At 42.4% G+C, this 19472-nt stretch overlaps 5 protein-coding genes across 5 annotated transcripts; 3 read left to right on the top strand and 2 right to left on the bottom strand.

Moving 5' to 3' along the window:
* Positions 1 to 1175: 1175 nt before the first annotated feature.
* Positions 1176 to 1496, top strand: LOC133448541 (histone H4). The gene has a single exon (XM_061727166.1). The coding sequence runs from the start codon at positions 1185 to 1187 to the stop codon at positions 1494 to 1496; it is 312 nt and encodes a 103-aa protein (XP_061583150.1). The 5' UTR covers positions 1176 to 1184.
* Positions 1497 to 4752: 3256 nt separating this feature from the next.
* LOC133448386 (histone H2B-like) lies at positions 4753 to 5129 on the top strand. Its single transcript, XM_061726854.1, has one exon. It carries the CDS (start codon positions 4755 to 4757, stop codon positions 5127 to 5129), a length of 375 nt encoding a protein of 124 aa, XP_061582838.1. The 5' UTR covers positions 4753 to 4754.
* A 2716-nt stretch (positions 5130 to 7845) lies between these two features.
* On the top strand, positions 7846 to 8509 carry LOC133447998 (histone H1-like). Its single transcript, XM_061726517.1, has one exon. It carries the CDS (start codon positions 7846 to 7848, stop codon positions 8458 to 8460), a length of 615 nt encoding a protein of 204 aa, XP_061582501.1. The 3' UTR covers positions 8461 to 8509.
* Positions 8510 to 9815: 1306 nt separating this feature from the next.
* On the bottom strand, positions 9816 to 10236 carry LOC133448232 (histone H3). The gene has a single exon (XM_061726576.1). It carries the CDS (start codon positions 10224 to 10226, stop codon positions 9816 to 9818), a length of 411 nt encoding a protein of 136 aa, XP_061582560.1. The 5' UTR covers positions 10227 to 10236.
* Positions 10237 to 11259: 1023 nt separating this feature from the next.
* LOC133448338 (histone H2A-like) lies at positions 11260 to 11665 on the bottom strand. The gene has a single exon (XM_061726764.1). The coding sequence runs from the start codon at positions 11661 to 11663 to the stop codon at positions 11277 to 11279; it is 387 nt and encodes a 128-aa protein (XP_061582748.1). The 5' UTR covers positions 11664 to 11665; the 3' UTR covers positions 11260 to 11276.
* Between the last annotated feature and the right edge of the window lie 7807 nt (positions 11666 to 19472).

The following is a 19472-nucleotide window of genomic DNA, read 5'->3' on the forward strand; positions in this document are numbered from 1 at the left end:
CCACACATTTTCAATGGGAGACAGGTCTGGACTGCAAGCGGGCCAGGGGAGAACCTGGACTCTTTTACTTCCAAGCCACGCTGTTGTAACACGTGCAGAATGTGGCTTGGCATTGTCTTTGCTGACAAAGACGTGGCTTGGATGGCAGCATATGTTGCTCCAAAATCTGTATGTACCTTTCAGCGTTTATGTTCCTTCACAGAAATGTAAGTCACCGTTGCCATGGGAACTAATGCACCCCCATACAATCACAGATGCTTTTGAACTTTGTGTTGTCACAGTCCGGATGGTTCCGCTTCCTCTTTGGTCCGGAGGACACGACGTCCAGTGTTTCCAAAAACTATTTGAAAAGTGGACTCATCAGAACACAAAACACTTTTCCATTGTGCATCAGTCCATTTTACATGAGCTCGGGCCCAGATAACCCGGCGGCGTTTCTGGATGTTGTTCATAAACGGCTTTCTTTTTACTGACAGTGGACAGTGGACAGACAAAATGATTCTGTCAAGCATTTCTGGGGCTTATTCTACAAAACAAACATTGTATTGAAGCTGTCTGACTCAAAGATAAAACATGACATTTAATAACTATGTATGAATATAAGACAAGGCCAGATATAACTGACAATAAAGAAAGTAAAGTACGTTGATAAAACATCTGGGGTACAACAAAGATTAAAATACCATCTATATTTATTTTTCAGACCTTTTATCAAGAGAAAACACACACACGATTCGTTATCATGATTCATTATCACTTCATCACCTGACTAAGGTATTTCAGATTCAACACGTGTTCAGCTGTTCTGCAGTTTGAAAGAAGTGCTGCCATTTCTGGTAAAGGCTGAAGGTGGGACACACACACACGCACGCACGCACGCACGCACGCACGCACGCACGCACGCACGCGCACACGCACACGCACACGCACACACACACACACACACACACACACACACAGAGGATGTGAAATGGACTCTCGTTCAGTCGAAACAACAAAACACGAGGCTACTACCAGTTGTTTTTCAGTAGGAGGCGCTAACACACAAACTACTCACCAACAACCGTTTAACCACGAGAAGAAGAGCAGGTCCGCCCCTGTCTTCTAACACGTCCTCAGACAAGAGCTATAACCAGCATTCAGTAGACCTGACACACTTTGTACCAGAAAATCTAGCAGCAAACATGAGCGGACGAGGAAAAGGAGGAAAGGGTCTCGGTAAAGGAGGCGCTAAGCGTCACCGTAAAGTCCTCCGTGACAACATCCAGGGAATCACCAAACCCGCCATCCGCCGTCTGGCTCGCCGCGGGGGGGTGAAGCGTATCTCCGGTCTGATCTACGAGGAGACCCGCGGTGTGCTGAAGGTCTTCCTGGAGAACGTGATCCGTGATGCCGTCACCTACACCGAGCACGCAAAGAGGAAGACGGTGACCGCCATGGATGTGGTGTACGCGCTCAAGAGACAGGGACGCACCCTGTACGGATTCGGGGGTTAAACCATCTAACCGTTTCAACCAAACAACGGCCCTTTTCAGGGCCACCCACTACAACCATAAGAGCTCATATACCTCTGTACTTTAATACTTTTATACTTTAATATTTCTTACATCGGAATATGGTGGTCTATAATAAACGTCAAATAACCTACATCTCGGCCCACTATAAACCTACAAACTTCCTTTCCAAGTGCTCACTGCAGCACTTGTGTAACTTCACCACACGAGGCCAAGCAGGTAGAAAGATACTGGTCCTGCAGTGGCGAGTCCAACTCCACAAACTGTCTGACTTGCTCGTTTGAACCAGAACTCCCTGGTTACGATAAGTTTAGCACCAAGTTTGATCAGCTTGTCGGGTCTCATTTCAGTCCAGCTCCACTTTCTCCACATCCTGTTCAGTCTGGCGCTTTACATCTGCTGATTCAAGTATTTACTGTTTACTGATCTGTGTGAGGAGCACAATGTCATTAAAATAGAAACTGCTCCGATGTAATGGTCCAAACATCAAATAAAACTGGAAAACGATTAAAAGTCAAATGAGAGTAAATAAAAAATAATTAGGAGGGCGTGCAGGTGTTGCACCCTGGAAATATTTCATTTAAATTATATTTTTCCGATGTTGGATAAAAACACAGAGCATTGATTTAATCTATTTTCTTTGCCAATGAGTGTTTACGTCACTGAATAGCGGGAAAAGAGAAGAAAAGAGACTAACGTAACGGTCGGATGTGTGTGAGAACCGTAAAAAAGAAAAAAAATACCTGCAGCATGGGGCAAATAAAGTTGCAAAACAGAAGACGGAACAAACTATTAAAGTATTGTGTATTGAAGCCCAGCCAGAGTCAGCCCCTGTAAAATCGTATTTTTATATTATTCGTTTATTTGTTATATTTGGTTTATGTTTTCTGCATGGAAAAGTTATGTTAATGCATTACATACGTTTTATGTTGCATTTTATGTTATGCTGCGGTACTGTATGGGGGATAGAGAACGTGACAGCATGTACTTTACTGTGTGTGTGTGTGTGTGTGTGTGTGTGTGCGTGCACGCGGGGAGAGCGTCAACGGTCCGTTTGGTTCCAACGGGAGCCCGCGGGAGCGCGCATCGGCGGCTGAGACTGAGAACAGCTGAGAGAAGTCGACGTCGTGTTTAGTGGAGAACTGTTGGTCATTAAGTTGTGACTTTATGTGGATAAGTAACGTTGCTTATCCACAAAGAGGAGAAACTTCCTGTAGACTACTGTCTCGTGTACAGTAGTTTGGTAGAAGTTTGCTGACTAGTTAAGTTGGGCTAGTCAGCCAGTTTGATGCGTTAGCTCGTGCTAAAGCTAAAGGCAAAAACATCCCTCCCGCTCCCGGCTGAGGCTCCGACGTCGGACAACCTGAGAGGGTCCTCCTGTCCTGAGGACGAGACCACCTGCCTGCCGACTGCCTTCACCGCCCGCCACGCCCCCTTCTCATCCCGCAGGACCGCGGACATCTCCACCCTCCCCTTCGTCTGAACAGCAGCGGGGCTCGGATGCCCCTCCCCCTGCTCACCCCTCCCGTCTGTGTTCGGGACTCTGCATCCCTGTCACCTCCATCTCACAGAGCTCCACCCCCGGGCAACATGTCGACATTAGAATACAGGGCTTTCACGTGACGTCACCAAACGCGAGTCGCCATTACGGAGATATACCCCCCACCCCCCCAGACCAAAACAAAGCCAGAGCGTATGAGAGACTGCACATTTCTGCTCCTTCATAAACCGTAATCACAATCCGCGTGGAAAATGGTCAATTATTGCCGTGTGTACGGTTGTACAAATCGGTCTGACCGAGAAAAACACCTGGAGTTTTACAGACTTCCAAAAGTTATCACAAATCAGGGAGATACTTGCCGAAACTTATCAGAAGAAAGGAGACGTCTGTGGCTTGCTGCACTGCGCTTGTTGTTTTTTTTACAATTTACAATTAGTGGTGAAATATCACACTTATGATTACCCATTTGGCTTGGCTTGAAAGCCTTTTTTTTAAATCTGTTTTATTTTTTTGGGGTTGTTCTTGCACCTCTAATTGTGGGGCTTCACGGTATCATATCAAAAACCCTGACAGTGTACAAATGGAACCAAACACTGTCAGAGCCTGGTTTAAAAAAATGTGTAATTATAGATTATATAATTCTAGATGCAAAAGATAAGTTGATCTATTAACGACGTTACCTTAGCTTTCACAATGCACCGTTCATGGAGTTGTTGATACATCAGCTCTCTCACCCATCCGCACACCATCTGGTTATAACCTTACAAACCTTTGTAGGCTTTTAGATCCTCAGCTGTGTATGGGCTTGGGGAAAAAATTAGGTAATTCACGATGTCAGGATATTTAATCGTTGGCAGAATAGTCGGGTCATCCGTGGTCCACGTTGTTTGCTCCAGCTCGTACGGATCATGGCCACCTAAAAGGTTTAATTTCTCTTTATACCTCGCCCTTTCTGGAGGACCAAGTCCTTCCCGGTATCTGGTATCTTCCCCACGTTTTGCCGAGGTTTTCCGTGGTTTTGACATGGTCAAATTTTACATGTTAGCCGCTTTGTTGTTGTTGTTCAACCTCCAGCCCTCCACAGCCTCCACTCTGCCTACAAATAATCCCGCCGCTATGGCTGCCGGGTCGCGGTACCGCCCATTTCGTGACGTCGGTGAAAACCCTCTATAGGATTAAATAGGGTTAATTCGGCATTGTATATTTCCATAAGGTTTAGATTACATAAATCCTTTTTTGTGTTGTTTCTGCTAATAATAAGAAATTATCTATTTGGAATTTGTATATATTTTGTGTGATATTAAATGAGTGATTATTGTTTAACCCTTGCCCTCCCCATTCACTTTAGTTCCTTTAACTGGGTATCCACCTATTCATATTTCTTAAGTCCATAGAGGACGCCAGGCAGCAGCAGCTATTTAGTTTAAGGTTTATTTCCTTGTTTAAGTTTAAGTTTAAGAGCAAGTAACTGAGTTATTGTTGTTTTGTGGCCTCGTGGCTACATATTGTGAATAAAATACATATAAGATAAACATACTAGGTGTGATACAAGCAGCAGCTTCGAGAGCGGCTGTGCTGCGTCACCTCCCCGTCTGCCGCCGTCCAATCACCGACATGCTGAACAACCAGCGGAGTCTCGACCAATCACAGAGGAGCGACGGCGCAGCGCGGTTTGCCTGCAGCTGCATAAAATCAGCCTCTCTGACCGAAGCAGTTCATTCTTTTCTGAAGAAGGAAACATGCCTGAACCCGCCAAGTCCGCGCCCAAGAAGGGCTCCAAGAAAGCCGTGACCAAGACCGCCGGGAAAGGCGGCAAGAAGAGGAGAAAGAGCAGGAAGGAGAGCTACGCCATCTACGTGTACAAGGTGTTGAAGCAGGTCCACCCCGACACCGGCATCTCCTCCAAGGCCATGGGCATCATGAACTCGTTCGTCAACGACATCTTTGAGCGCATCGCCTCTGAAGCGTCTCGTCTGGCCCACTACAACAAACGCTCCACCATCACCTCCAGGGAGATCCAGACCGCCGTGCGCCTCCTGCTACCCGGGGAGCTGGCCAAGCACGCCGTGTCCGAGGGAACCAAGGCCGTCACCAAGTACACCAGCTCCAAGTAGACCAACACCCAATACAAACCAACGGCTCTTTTAAGAGCCACACACCCAATCTGCAGAGCTCATGTTTCTCTTTAAGTTGCAACCACGTTGTGCTTAATACTGTAGCGGTTAAAGACTGGCAGTAGCCGAACAGTCTTTTTTTTTTTTTTTGTTATTTTAATAATTTTTTTAATTTTAATATATATTTTTGTTTAATATAATGTGCACAAATGGTTATTAATAATCAAAGCTGGCAAACTTCTCATGCATCCCCTGGGTCTGCACTTGTAATATTTGGTAAATCTGGATCAAGATACATCATCTAACTGTCACATCAATGACAAGTAGATGCATCCCCCCATGACAGAACAGGAAGTCCCCTGTCCCGATTGGTCAGCACAAGACACTGCACAAACACCAGTACACATACCCATATGTACTCTTAGAGATATAAACTCACATACATTGGCCTGAAAGTTGACCTTCAAAAACTGATGTGTTGCTTCTGACAAAATTAGAAGTCTTTAATATATTTTTCGCCAAAGAATAAATTAATACAGGTAAGGGCCCTGAACATACATCAAAGTTGAGGTTAGTTAATTTTCCATTGTGGATTTTTTTTTTTCTGTCTTTGCTGTGAACTCACCACACACATGCAGTACATTAAATCCACCTATGCACCTATCTATTTACACACATTGAGCATACCTCAGTTTACATTTACATATTTGTACTTTCACCCTCCAATATTTCTGTATTTTGTGAAAATTACCTGATCCTTTCAAATTGTGTTAAATTATGACATTGTTTTAGCTCCTTCTTTAGCTTGTTCCATAGTTTTACGCTGTGAATTGAAGTACGTACCATAACGTTCCCATTTTTTTATTAAGATGCCATTATTCATTGTATTGAAAGCTTTCTTTAGATATATGAATATAACTAATTTCTTACGGTCTGTGATATTGGTAATTTCTTCAATGAGATCGGTTACGGCTAGTGATGTTTACTGGTTTGATCTGGATCCATATTGTTTTGGCAATCATTAACAGTATCAATGATTTATTTATCTTGTATGATATTAAGATACATTGAACTAGTATTACTCTCAATGTAATTTAAATTAGTTGCTATTTCTGACACAGCTATTTTTTCTGCTAAGTTTGATCCAACATTCACAAAATAACTAATGTATTTACCACATTATAATTATCTTTAAAATACTGAAGGTAAGGTATATTTATATTTATTTTTCTGATAACGCTATTTAATGGTACTTGTAGCTTTAATATTGTTCTAATTTGTATCCAATAATTTATATTAATATTCCTTTTTATATGCTTTTATAATATTAGTTAACTTATTTTTATATTTTTTCTATGGCCTTTCTGGTTCAGTTCGATGTTTTATAAATTCCCTAAAAGGTTAGTTTTTTTTTTACATGCGTTTTGTAATCCTTTCGCGAGCCACTGCTCTTTTTTTGCCTGTTTTTCCTCGTATCTTCCTTAACAGGACAATTTTTTTTATCATATAATGATTTAAATATTCTCAAAAGTCTTCATATGCTGCATTAACGTAATTTGTTTCTATATATTTATCCTCAATCTTATCTCATCAATTTGGTTTTTAGTGGCATCAAGGAGTCATCTGTCCTAAACTATCTGTGGTCTGATATTTTCATCAACTTTCTTATAGTTGCGATCATAGATGGTGAACACTGTTATGTCATTTATTAATATTCCAGTTAACGGTTCTCTGGGACATTTGTGAATATTTTGTCAATTAAGGTTGTACAATTTAATGCAATTTAATGGTCTGGTGATTTTAGGATACAGGCTTAGGCTGTACTACATGGTAATATTAAACTCTTCTGTCATTCTATGTTTTTGGGTTTAGGAGATCAACATTGTAATCCCCACAGTTGAATACTATCATCTTATAATTGATATTCTTGTGCAAAAAAAGAGCCACACCAACTCCACTTTGTTTTTCTGTTTTTAAATATCATTTTAAACCCTTCATTTCAAAGTCCATTCACATTTCACTGTTGAGCCACGTTTCAGATATTGCAGAGACCGCAATGTTCGCCGAATACACGACTATCTCACTATATCAGCGGAGTGTTTATTCATTAATTTACATTTAAGATTTCAGAAAGGAATCACGTTAATCTTTTCTCCGTGAAGAAAAGCTTAGCAATTGATTCAATCTTGGAGCTGACAATCTCCCCCAGGAAGTCTGACAGGAATGGACCTCCATCAGTGTGTTTGATGCTGCAACATTATCTCCCCTTTATAAAGAAATAACGACCACCAGACGGGTGTCGTGGCTTCATAAATGGGGGCTTACCTTTTGTCTCTTTGACAACATATTTACTTAGCGCTCAACGTATTTCACGACATTTTAAAACAAAAATAAGAAAGGAAATGTGCCGAGCAGCGCGGCCACTCCGGGACGTCTGAAGTCTCCCGGGACAAACCGCAGAGACATCCGAGCTGGACATGAGCTGGACCCCCGGAGACACGAGTCCGCCGTCCTCTCTGCTCACGGCGGCGTCTCACGCGGCTCCAGCACTCAGTTTTCCTCCTTTATCGACGAGGAGAAAACACAAGCGGAGCCGTCCGTCCGCCATGACGGAGCGGCGCCGCGGGTTGAGTCTCCACGGTTCTCATGGTGTGTTTAAGTTCCGTCCGGAGCTCCGGCTTCTCATCATTAGCAGTGACTCTCGCAGCAGCTCGACATGGCAGAAGTAGCTCCAGCTCCGGCTCCGGCCAAAGCCGCCAAGAAGAAGGTGTCCAAGCCGAAGAAGGCCGGCCCCAGCGCGGCAGAGCTCATCGTGAAGGCCGTGGCCGCGTCCAAGGAGCGCAGCGGCGTGTCCGCCGCCGCCGTCAAGAAAGCTCTGGCCGCCGGAGGATACGACGTGGACAAGAACAAAGCCCGCGTCAACACCGCCATCAAGAGCCTGGTGACCAAGGGGACCCTGGTCCAGACCAAGGGGACCGGGGCCTCCGGCTCCTTCAAGATCAGCAAGAACACTGACACGAAGGCCAAAGCTCCCGTGAAGAAAGCGGCTCCTAAAGCCAACAAGCCCGCCGCCAAGAAACCCGCAGCAGCGAAGAAGGCGAAGAGCGCAGCAGCCAAGAAACCAGCAGCGGCCAAGAAGAGCCCCAAGAAGGTCAAGAAGCCCGCAGCGCTCAAGAAGACGGCCAAGAGCCCCAAGAAGGTCGCCAAGAGCCCCAAGAAGGTCGCCAAGAGCCCCAAGAAGGTGGTGAAGAAAGCCCCCAAAGCCAACAAGTCCCCCGCCAAGAAGGTGGCCAAGCCCAAAGCCAAGAAGGCAGCACCCAAGAAGAAGTGAAGCATCACTGCTGGACAAAATTAAAAAGGCTCTTTTAAGAGCCACCACCTCATCCTGAGAGTTCTTTTCCTATCGGTTTGGTTTTTAAACAATAAATTGCACAATTACCTTCAATGTATCAAATGTACATTCAAGGGAACATTACTATATTTTATTTTACACAAAAGTAAAATCACACTTTCAAAGAATTTACAAGAAAAAGGGTTTCAACCCCTTTCTCTTTTATTTGTAGTTGACTTTTTAATCCACTATACATTTCAGAGTATCTTAATCAATAATTCACTCATGGACTTCAGCATTTCTTAATGTGGCCTATTTTACTACTGAAAATAAATCCAGGCGGCCTGAATGTAATTAGATTTTATGGTTGTAGAATTGCCAAATGTGCAAAGAATCAGTGCTCCTGCCCATTCCTTTCCCAAGATAACTTCAACTTTCAAGATCTGGCAGTTATTCAATATTACTGTGTGTTCTAACTGTTTAACAGATAAGGAAACTTTTTGCAGTATCTTAGTATTTAAAGAGTACCAGTATTTTAAGAGTCACCACATCTTCCTTAAAAGGGAAATTGTGTCACATAAGAAATATTGTTTTCTTATAAGAAAATATTTGTGTACTCATGTAACTGCAAATTTGTTATTGATTACATTTTTATAAGTTCAAGTCAGTTATGTATCCTGTCAGTTGTCATTTGGTTTGCAACGCTGATATTTCTTGTTTTTTTCTTGATTACAGTTCAAGTCATAAATTTGACACAGTCCATCAGTGTCTTAATATCTTGAGCAATTTAGTCATTTTCTACTTTTGAAATGTTTTGATAAAAAAAAAAAGTTTTTAGAACAACTTTTATTTAACCCAAATGTCAGAGTACACCAGCACAGCAATGGAAACCTACTGGATTAGTACATGTGTGTAGAGGGAAAAAAAAACGTTTTGGTATGACAGTGGTATAAAAACAAATATAAACATGAAAATAATGTTTTTCTTCCAATTACGAATAAATTCCACTAAACTCAAATGTACAATTTTCATGATTATTGTGATATGTAGTTATTTTTTCATGTGGAATTGACAGAATTTAAAACTTGAAAATGTCTTTTGTTACATAAATATGTAAAATAAGGGGTGAAAGATGGAGATGCAGGGAATACAGGTTATAAATACTAACTATACTAGTGTATGTTTAAGATCTTATACTGCTCATTATAGTTGAAGAAGAGCTAAACTATTAATTGAGGGAATCATGTTGTGCTTTGCAACAATGTAGCAACTATGAATGAGATCGATGGAAACAGCTCTTTAGTGGTGATGTTGGTGGCTCTTAAAAGAGCCGTTGTGGTTCCAGGGGAGACGGTCTAAGCTCTCTCCCCGCGGATGCGGCGGGCCAGCTGGATGTCTTTGGGCATGATGGTGACCCTCTTGGCGTGGATGGCGCACAGGTTGGTGTCCTCGAACAGCCCCACCAGGTAAGCCTCGCTGGCCTCCTGCAGGGCCATGACGGCGGAGCTCTGGAAGCGCAGGTCGGTCTTGAAGTCCTGAGCGATTTCTCTCACCAGCCGCTGGAAGGGCAGCTTGCGGATCAGCAGCTCCGTGGACTTCTGGTAGCGGCGGATCTCCCTCAGAGCCACGGTACCGGGCCTGTAGCGGTGAGGCTTCTTCACTCCGCCGGTGGCCGGGGCGCTCTTCCGGGCGGCCTTGGTGGCCAGCTGCTTCCTGGGGGCTTTGCCTCCGGTGGACTTACGAGCGGTCTGCTTGGTTCTGGCCATGGCGACTGATTCTGGATCAGGACGATAATGCTGGGAGAAGCGAGACTCGCTGCTCTTAAAGTGTGTGACTCGGTGACGCGGTCCAGACCTCCGCTCCTGATTGGTGGATTCTGCTCTGCAGCCCCGCCCCCCCCGGGAGCGAGCTCGCGCCTCAATGTGCGCCGTTTATTGGATAGAATCTTTTCAAAACTCCCGCCTAGTCCGGAGCCCCGCCCCCTGCCGTCTCTCTGTCCCGGTTGTGTAAGTTAGTTAATTTGTTTATTTATTTTATTTATTAGTTTATTTACTCCCGTCACTAGAAACCAACCCCCAGCAGCTGGGCAGTTATAGTGTGTAAACTGGTAAGGAAAAAAGATTGTGTACTTTTTTGGAGGACGTGTTAGAGGACAGGGACGGGTATTCTCTGCCTCAATGGATGTTTTAGTTCAGTGTGTTAGCGCCATCTACTGAAATATCGGTAATATATTTGATCAGTTCCTATTTCTAAAGAGCAATTTCTTATTTCCACATTAGATTAACAGACACTTTTGGATTTGAACAGGTCACTTCTAAGTTTCTGAAGCAACATTTCCTTTATAAAGTAAATCATTTCACAAACATGCTATTATATGCTATATATATTTAATTACCTCTGAAAACCAGTTATTAATTACAGAGCCTCACTTCAACCAGCAGACAACCGATGAACTAGTTAGTGCTATAATCCAAAACGGTAAAATGTTGATTTTTTTTAAACAATCTGCACTCAGTCATCTCACATCTCTAAACGTAGTTATTGGTCGTTTCTTCTGAGACACTTTAGTTTCCAGTAACTGCAAATGTTACTGCTCCATAAAACCTTTTGTGCTTTAAAGTTTGTGTTGTATGTGGATTGATCTTTAGTGGTTTTATACTGTCATTTAGCAAACGCTTTTATCCAAAGCGACATGTGAGAGAACAAGCACAAAAATCACAATATAATGTAATTGTTATACGGTTATCACAGCTCTTGAAGACAGATATGTGGCTCTTAAAAGAGCCGTTGTGTTCCGGGTTTCTTCAGCAGCAGCTTTACTTGGCCTTGGCGGCCTTCTCGGTCTTCTTGGGCAGCAGCACCGCCTGGATGTTGGGCAGCACGCCGCCCTGAGCGATGGTGACCCCCCCCAGCAGCTTGTTGAGCTCCTCGTCGTTGCGGACAGCCAGCTGCAGGTGACGGGGGATGATGCGGGTCTTCTTGTTGTCGCGGGCAGCGTTTCCAGCCAGCTCCAGGATCTCAGCGGTCAGATACTCCAGCACAGCCGCCAGGTAGACGGGGGCGCCGGCACCGACGCGCTGAGCGTAGTTGCCTTTACGCAGCAGTCTGTGGACACGACCCACTGGGAACTGCAGTCCTGCACGGGAGGAGCGGGTCTTGGCCTTCGCTCTGGCTTTCCCTCCGGTCTTTCCGCGGCCGCTCATGTTGATAAAGTCTGTATGGAACTGGTGTCAAGAGAAACTGTGTCTCCAGCAGCGGAAAACCTCCTTAAATACCGGAGAGTGCGGGACGAGTCCTGCCGCACCAACCAGGACGAGTCATGAGTAACTGCCATGGATGTATTATAGAAACTGGATCGGAGACTAAAAATGGCCGCCCATTCATTTCAATGCATTCTGCTCAGCCAGCGCATAAGCCGAAAAAATCTCTGACTTCCTGGTTTACTTCCGCATACAGCGGCCCATAGAGCATGCGCAGTTGAGTCACCTCCCATGATGCTCTGGGGCCTCCCATCATGCCCCGGGGAATGCCGCGAATATTAATATAATATGTATTAATATAATACATAAATTAATGTATATTATTACATGTATAGCATTACATATATTATTAATGTATTAATATAATATAATTACATAATATATATTAATATAAACATCCGTGGAATGCACGGACACGGCTGTGACGTCATCCGTGACGTCACGCCCAGAAAGAGACTTTTCTTTGACTTTTCTGCAGGCAGGGAGTAGCGAGTGACATCACAGGGGGGCGTGCTGCGAACTAAGCACTGGGCGTACCGCAAACCAAGCCGCCCAATGAAATTCAAACGCGGGGAACATATATTTCCCGACCGTTTATCATTTTATTCTTTTATCTTTGTCTTTTTCTTTTATCTTTTATCTTTTATCTTTAGCTCATTTTTAATAACCATGTATATACACCACCACTAAAAATGCATGGAACTATTAATAATGCATGAATATGTGATGGTAGGCAAATACACACACACACACACACACACACACACACACACACACACACACACAGTTCACGTAAACTTTTATCTTTTATATAGGCACAGCACTATTTACTATATGCTTAGTATCATTACAGATCTTCGTGATACACTAACCCTTACGTATAATTAATATTTGACACTGTTATACTACTTAGCATATCTGATGTATTTTTTGTTCTTGCTTAGTAGGCCTAAATCGCTCTGAATTAAACGTCTAAATATATATATATATATATATATATATATATATATATATATATATATATATATATATATATATATATACACAATTTACAATTTAGGCATTTAGCAGTAGCCTATATATTATAGATAAACACATACTTGGATGAATCCGCAATTATCTAATGGAAATAGTTATAATAAATTAGATAAATATAATACAAAATTGAGATGTCATTGTAAACCCACTGATTGGCTTGGATCGCAGCACATCCACTGCAGTTCTCACCACGCCCCCACTCCCCTCGCACCACGCCCCCCCTCCCTGCCTGCAGTTACCCATGTCACTACCTGATGTGAGTCCGCTACCCGATTTGAGTCACGCATGCGCAGTCGCGTCCAACATGTGCATTTCAGTGGAGAAGTAGTGTTGTCATTACCCGATTATTGATTAAAATGAGCGACTTTAATGTTTTCCATCATCTCCATGCCTACATGGAATCCGGAAGTTTCATCCTAGTTTGGGAAAAGCTGACAAATGGAAGATTACTCGTTCTATGAGTAATTACATCTTGAAAGGTAATTTGGCTATCATGCTTAGCTATGCTTGCTAAAAATAATATAAATATTTTTTGCCAAAAATAATATAAAGATTTTTTGCATCAATACCCTTATATAGCATAACTTTCCCTGTTGTTGGACGCAACTGCGCATGCGTGACTCAAATCGGGTAGCGACTCACATCAGGTAGTGACAACCCATACTTGACCAGGACAGAGAGAAACGAGGCGGGAGTTTCTTCCTCTTCTTCTTTGCGTTTTTTGGCGGATTGCAATACCAGCTGTACGGTGCATACCGCCACCTACTGAACCGGAGTATGTAGGACAGGATCTAGTTGTCTATAGCTTTACATTAAATTATCTAATATATAATAATAATGAAAAGAGAAAAAACTCAAAACAAACAAACAAAAAATATATAAATGAATAAAATAAAAATAAAACAAAAAAACCGCTTTATACTCACAATATCCTGTAAAACAAGCCAGTTTTTCTTAGAAACTCTATGACCCCTCTCTGTGTCTCCCACACCTTATCACCCTTAGTGCCCAGTATCCCTGTCAGATTCACCTGCCTCTTTCACCCCGTCTTTCAACCTTGTCCTTTCTTTGATATATTTAGTACATAGCATAATTACATGTTCAGCGTTTTCTGTTTTCTTACATACAGCGGGGAAAATAAGTATTGAACACGTCAACATTTCTCTCAAAAAACATATTTCTAATCGAGCTATTGACATGAAATTTTCACCAGATGTCGGCATCAACCCAAGTAATGCACACAAATCCAGAAATCCAAACATTTATGTCCATAAATTGAGTTATGTGTAATAAAGTGAAATGGCACAGGGAATAAGTATTGAACACGCTTACTGAAATTTATTTAATACTTAGTGCAAAAACATTTGTTGGTGATTACAGCCTCAAGACGCCTCCTGTATGGAGAAACCAGTCGAATACATTACTCAGGTGTGATTTTGGCCCATTCATCCAAACAAACTGCCTTCAAATCCTATAGGTCTTTGGACAGCTCTTTGCTTCTCGTCTAACACCTTGCTGGTGAGAAACCCATTTAAAAGGCATCAATCAGGACTAAACCAGATGATATTACTTTGCACTAATAGGGGACAGGTTAACTTTCTAAATACTGACAAACTCCAGCTGTTTTCTTGGCTTTCCAGACCTTTTTACCCCTCCTTTTCTTCATGTGTTCAATATTTATTCCCTGTGCCATTTCACTTTATTACACATAACTCAATTTATGGACATAAATGTTTGGATTTCTGGATTTGTGTGCATTACTTGTGTTGATGCCGACATCTGGTGAAAATGTCATGTCAATAGCTCGATTAGAAATATGTTTTTTGAGAGAAATGTTGACGTGTTCCCCGCTGTACATTACAAAGGTCTGAATTTACTTTTCCCAATAAAAATAAAGTTTCATTTAGTCCAGTGTGATCAAATCTTAGTCTTGTTAACACTACCTCCTCTTTTCTACTTATTCCTTTGATACTCTGTGCTCTGACTGTGTTTTGTATTCTATAGTAAGTTCTGCCCTTACTGTCCTCTTCCTACTTCTGCCAAAATTCAGATTTTTTTTTTTGATTATTGCTTTAGCTTCACCTTTTCCAAATGGAATATCAGTGATATGTCTTGTGCTTAATTCTGTTGTTGCCACTTTATCTGCACGTCCATTTCCTTGTATTCCCACATGAGCAGGTACCCAGCACAATTCTACCTCGATCCCCATTCTCTGAGTCCTGAACAGACACTGAAGAACTTCATATAGCAAATCTTCCCTGAGTGATTTCCTAGTCTGTAAACTCAGTAGCTGCTGCAGAGTCTACACACATCACCACCCTGTCTGGTCTGACTTCCTCCACCCACTGAAGCCCAAAAGTAACTGCCATCATCTCTGCTGAATATACTGAAAGTCGATCAGTTATCCTATTGCTCAGTTTAATTTGGAAAAGCGGGATGTAAACTCCTGTACCAACGCAATCGTTTTGATCTTTTGAGCCATCAGTGAATATCTGTAAAAACCTGTAAACATGATTCTTTATGTACTGCTTTGCACAGTGTCCAATTTCCCTTTCCATCCAATCCTTCTTTAGGTTCATAATACTAAAATCAACTTTAACTTATGGAAAAACCATGGTGGAACATTACTTAATGGCAACGAGGAGTTAAAAACAAATTTCTTTAATACTATATTTTGCAATTTTATCTTTTATCTTCCACCCAAAACCTTTTCCCTTAAAACTGTTATATTCCCAGCATTCATTTAAGACACTTTTGATGTTTTCAGCCCCACATCCTCGTAATCGAATCCAGTATGTTAATGAAAGTTTGTCCCTTCTGAGCTCTAGTGGGCTTTCACCTGATTCCACCAGCACAGCATTATTTGGAGTTGTCCTCATGGCACCAATACAGAGTCTCAAGGCTTTGATTTGCATTCTCTCAATTTTGTTTCGGTGTGATTTGGCTGCTGCTCCGTAAACAAAACATCCATAGTCTATTGCTGATCTCATCAATGCCTTTATATATATATATATATATATATATATATATATATATATATATATATATATATATATATATATATATATATATATATATATATATATCCCGAAATATTTAAATTCCTTGATTTTTTCTTTTGGTTGCCCATATAAACTAAGACTCTGTTCATCTATCTTTTTCTTCCTGGTGAGGTACATATAACAAGATTTAGCGGTTGAAAATTTGAATCCCCAGTTGTAGGACCATTGTTCTACTTTCAGAATAGCCTCCTTTATCTTTTTCAAAACATTTGTATCATTTCTCCCCCTAATCCAAATAGCTCCATCATCCGCATATAAGGACGAACAAATCTTTCTATCTAGATTCATAAAAATGTCATTAATCATTATATTAAATAAAACTGGACTAATGGCAATTCCTTGGGGAATTCCATTGATTATTTCATATTCTTCTGATATATCCAGCCCTACTTTAACTCTAAACTTTCTTTCAGAAAGGATCCTCTCTGCTCTAGTGTATAATTGAGTCTCCAGACCAAGACTTTTTCCATCCATTTACACATGTGTAGGCAGGAGTTTTGAAAATATTCTATCCAATAAACAGCGCTCCTGGGGGCGGGGCCTCGCTGCAGAGCAGCCGCCCACCAATCAGGAGCAGCGGAGGTGTAGCTACAACGGTTTAACAAAGGCCACCATTCAAACTGATGTCTTGATTTTCATTCTTTTATTCTCCTTCTCCTCCGTTGGCAAAATCATATTTACACTGTGAAAACTACAAAAAAAAGCAGAGTGTCCACTTTCTGTTCAAAGCATCTGTACACAACCACAAAACAAAGACATGTAAAATAAAACACAATTACCGTTTGCGCCTCTTGAACGCAGTGTAATTTTTCCATCATGTGTCACGCCTTCCTGCCTCCATTGTCTGTGGTCCCGCATTTTTCTATTGACCCCTAATCCCTCAGTTGACCCTCACGACAGACCAGGGGATGTGACCACACACTTCCAAACTAAAATATCCTAAACTCTTTCATTAATCAATTTAAACACTTCATGAACTTGGATATGTTTGTGTTTTTTATAACATGTAAAGTGTTATAAAAGGAACTCTGAACAATTAACTCTGTGTCACAGACAGTTACACTCCTACCAATTACTATGATTTATGATCACCTTTGACCTTGAATAAATCTAGTAATTTCTCAGCAACACACAAATGAAGTATGAGAGAAGAACTCTGATATTAAGACCGGTTATGCATCTCTCAACACAAGAACATGTTACACATTTTGGTAACTATGGAAATACATTCAGTTACTTTCCACTAACACAACAAGTTTGTGAATAGGGCACTCAATAATGGATGGATTAGTGAGCCTTTGACCTTTCTTTCCTAGTTTCTTGTTACCTATTTGTATGGTGGCTTTACGCGCCAGACCATCATTATCTGTACAAACACTTAGTACTCTTCCCAGTCTCCATTCGTTGCGAGAAGATCCCTCATTTTTGAGAATGACAACATCTACAATCTTAACATTGCGTCGTGGAGAATGGCTGTTTATTATCGACATGGCTTCATAGAAAATGTTCTCAAGGATGCATCATCTAACCTCCCAACACTCTTTGAGTGGGCCCAAGTCATAACACTCCTCACTGTCCTGATCTGACGCTCCCATACACCTCCCATGTGACTAGCATCAGGTACATTCATTACAAAGTCACACTGTCTCTCTGCTAAATAATGGCGCTTTTGCACTAGTCCCGCCTCCGCCCGGCTCGGCTCGGTGCGGCCCCGTCTTGCACGTTTGCACTAGGGGCTGAGACGGGTAGAGCCGCTCCAAGCCGATACTTTTTCTGTAACCATTCTGCTGAGGTTCTTTGCGGGCTGAGCAGGGACTATTTCTGACGTCACCACCCTCCACGCCACTGATTGGTCGGGGGCGGGGCCGGCAGACGTTTGAATCAGGAAGCGGGAGTCAGCGCGAGAGCGACCCGCTGCTCGCAGCGATTTTATTATAAAGCGCAAAACGTCTGTTTGGTGATCCAACTCTGAGGTGCAGATGTTCATAAACCTGGTGGCTGTCGAGAGAATTAAAAAAGGGATGTAGACGGGCTGTTTTACTCTCAGCCGTTCGCGGCTCCAGCTGATTTCTCATCAGCACCGACACGAACAAAGCGGTTGCGCAATCGAGTACGTCACAGCAGCTTCACCCCAACCTGCCCACTTCTCCCCTGGCCGTGGAAAAACAAACGGGTAGAGGCGGGTAAAGGCGTGACGAGCCGAGTCGGGCTCAGTAAGTCCTAGTGCAAAAGTGCCATAAGCAGCCACTCTGTCTTTGTCCATTTCTTTTAGAGCTTTTGAGAGTTAATTCTTAGCCCCTGCAAAATGTTTTCCTTGATCTGATCTCTCTTACGGGTCCTCGGATAGCTATAAAACATCAAAAAGCATTAATGAATGCATCTGCTGTTAGATCCTCAAGCATCTCAATGTGAATGGCTCTTGATGCTTAACAAATGAATATCAGACCATATCTCTTACTTTCTTTCCGGCCCTGTTTAGTTAGAAAGAGTCCAAAGCAGTCCATCCCACAGAATGTGAACGGTGATGAGGGGTTGATACGGTTCACAGCAGGGCCGGATTTAGCGAGGCCCACTAAAGTGGGCAGACTGAAATGTAGGGTGGGCGATGCTGCCCGTGCGTCAACGCGGCGCGGGCGAAAAAAATTTGGGGGGTCAAACCTCCGAAATGCATAGAAAACTATGGTATCATCATATCAGTTCATCTATCTTCTCCACAGTATGCTAATGTTACACGCCCAGGATGTGGCTTTGTAACAGATTATATTTTTTGTAAACTGCTCTGCCAGGTAAACCTGAATAAACAGGGAAAAACACGGGACAGAGTCAGTTTGAGTGCGTTTCTCTCTCTTTCCTTGCACATCTGTTTTATTATCAATCATCTTCACAATATATATATATAACTCACAATTCCTTCAGTCATATATGTCTTAACCATTACAATATCTTTTTATATTCATTCATGTTCATATTCCCATATGTTTTCTCTTCCTCAGCATTAACATACCCAATTGCCCTTCCTGACACTACCCTCTGCATTTACCCGGGCTTGGGACCGTAGTTCTGATCCTTGCTACGACGCGCACCATTCTGCGTTGGTGTAACGCGGAACCATAAATCAGCCTTTAGTGTGCGCTCTGTGTGCTGTTACATGTCTATGGTTCTGAACAATTCTCTGTTGTGCTCATTTTGCTGGGACGTCGGGTCCCTCCGCCGAGACACAACTTTTGCGGTATGCGTTCATGGTTGTGTCTAAAAATGATGCGCAGTGCCCACCCAATCAGAAACGGTACAGATATTCTGTGATATTTTTTTATATTTATAAAAAAATAAAATAATAAAAATGATTTATTTAATACAAATAAAGGACCCCCATAACTTTGATTGGGTGGGCAGGACGCACGTTTGGGTGCGCACAGCCCACCCCCCCCCCCCCCCCTAAAACCGGCCTCGGTTCACAGGTAGATCAGCCATTTTATGTGTTTATGTAGGCCTGCAAGCTCTTCTGCATGGGACACATTGTTTGATTTGATTTGCCACAACTTTACTGCCACCAAGAATCCAGTAGCCATTTGCTCTCACTTCATTGAGTGTTTGACCTCTGCCTTGATGCTGAGTTTTTTCATGACAGTAGTCCAGGATCAGGCATGTGACA

Source organism: Cololabis saira, chromosome 1, assembly GCF_033807715.1.
Source record: "Cololabis saira isolate AMF1-May2022 chromosome 1, fColSai1.1, whole genome shotgun sequence".
Taxonomy (NCBI): domain Eukaryota; kingdom Metazoa; phylum Chordata; class Actinopteri; order Beloniformes; family Belonidae; genus Cololabis; species Cololabis saira.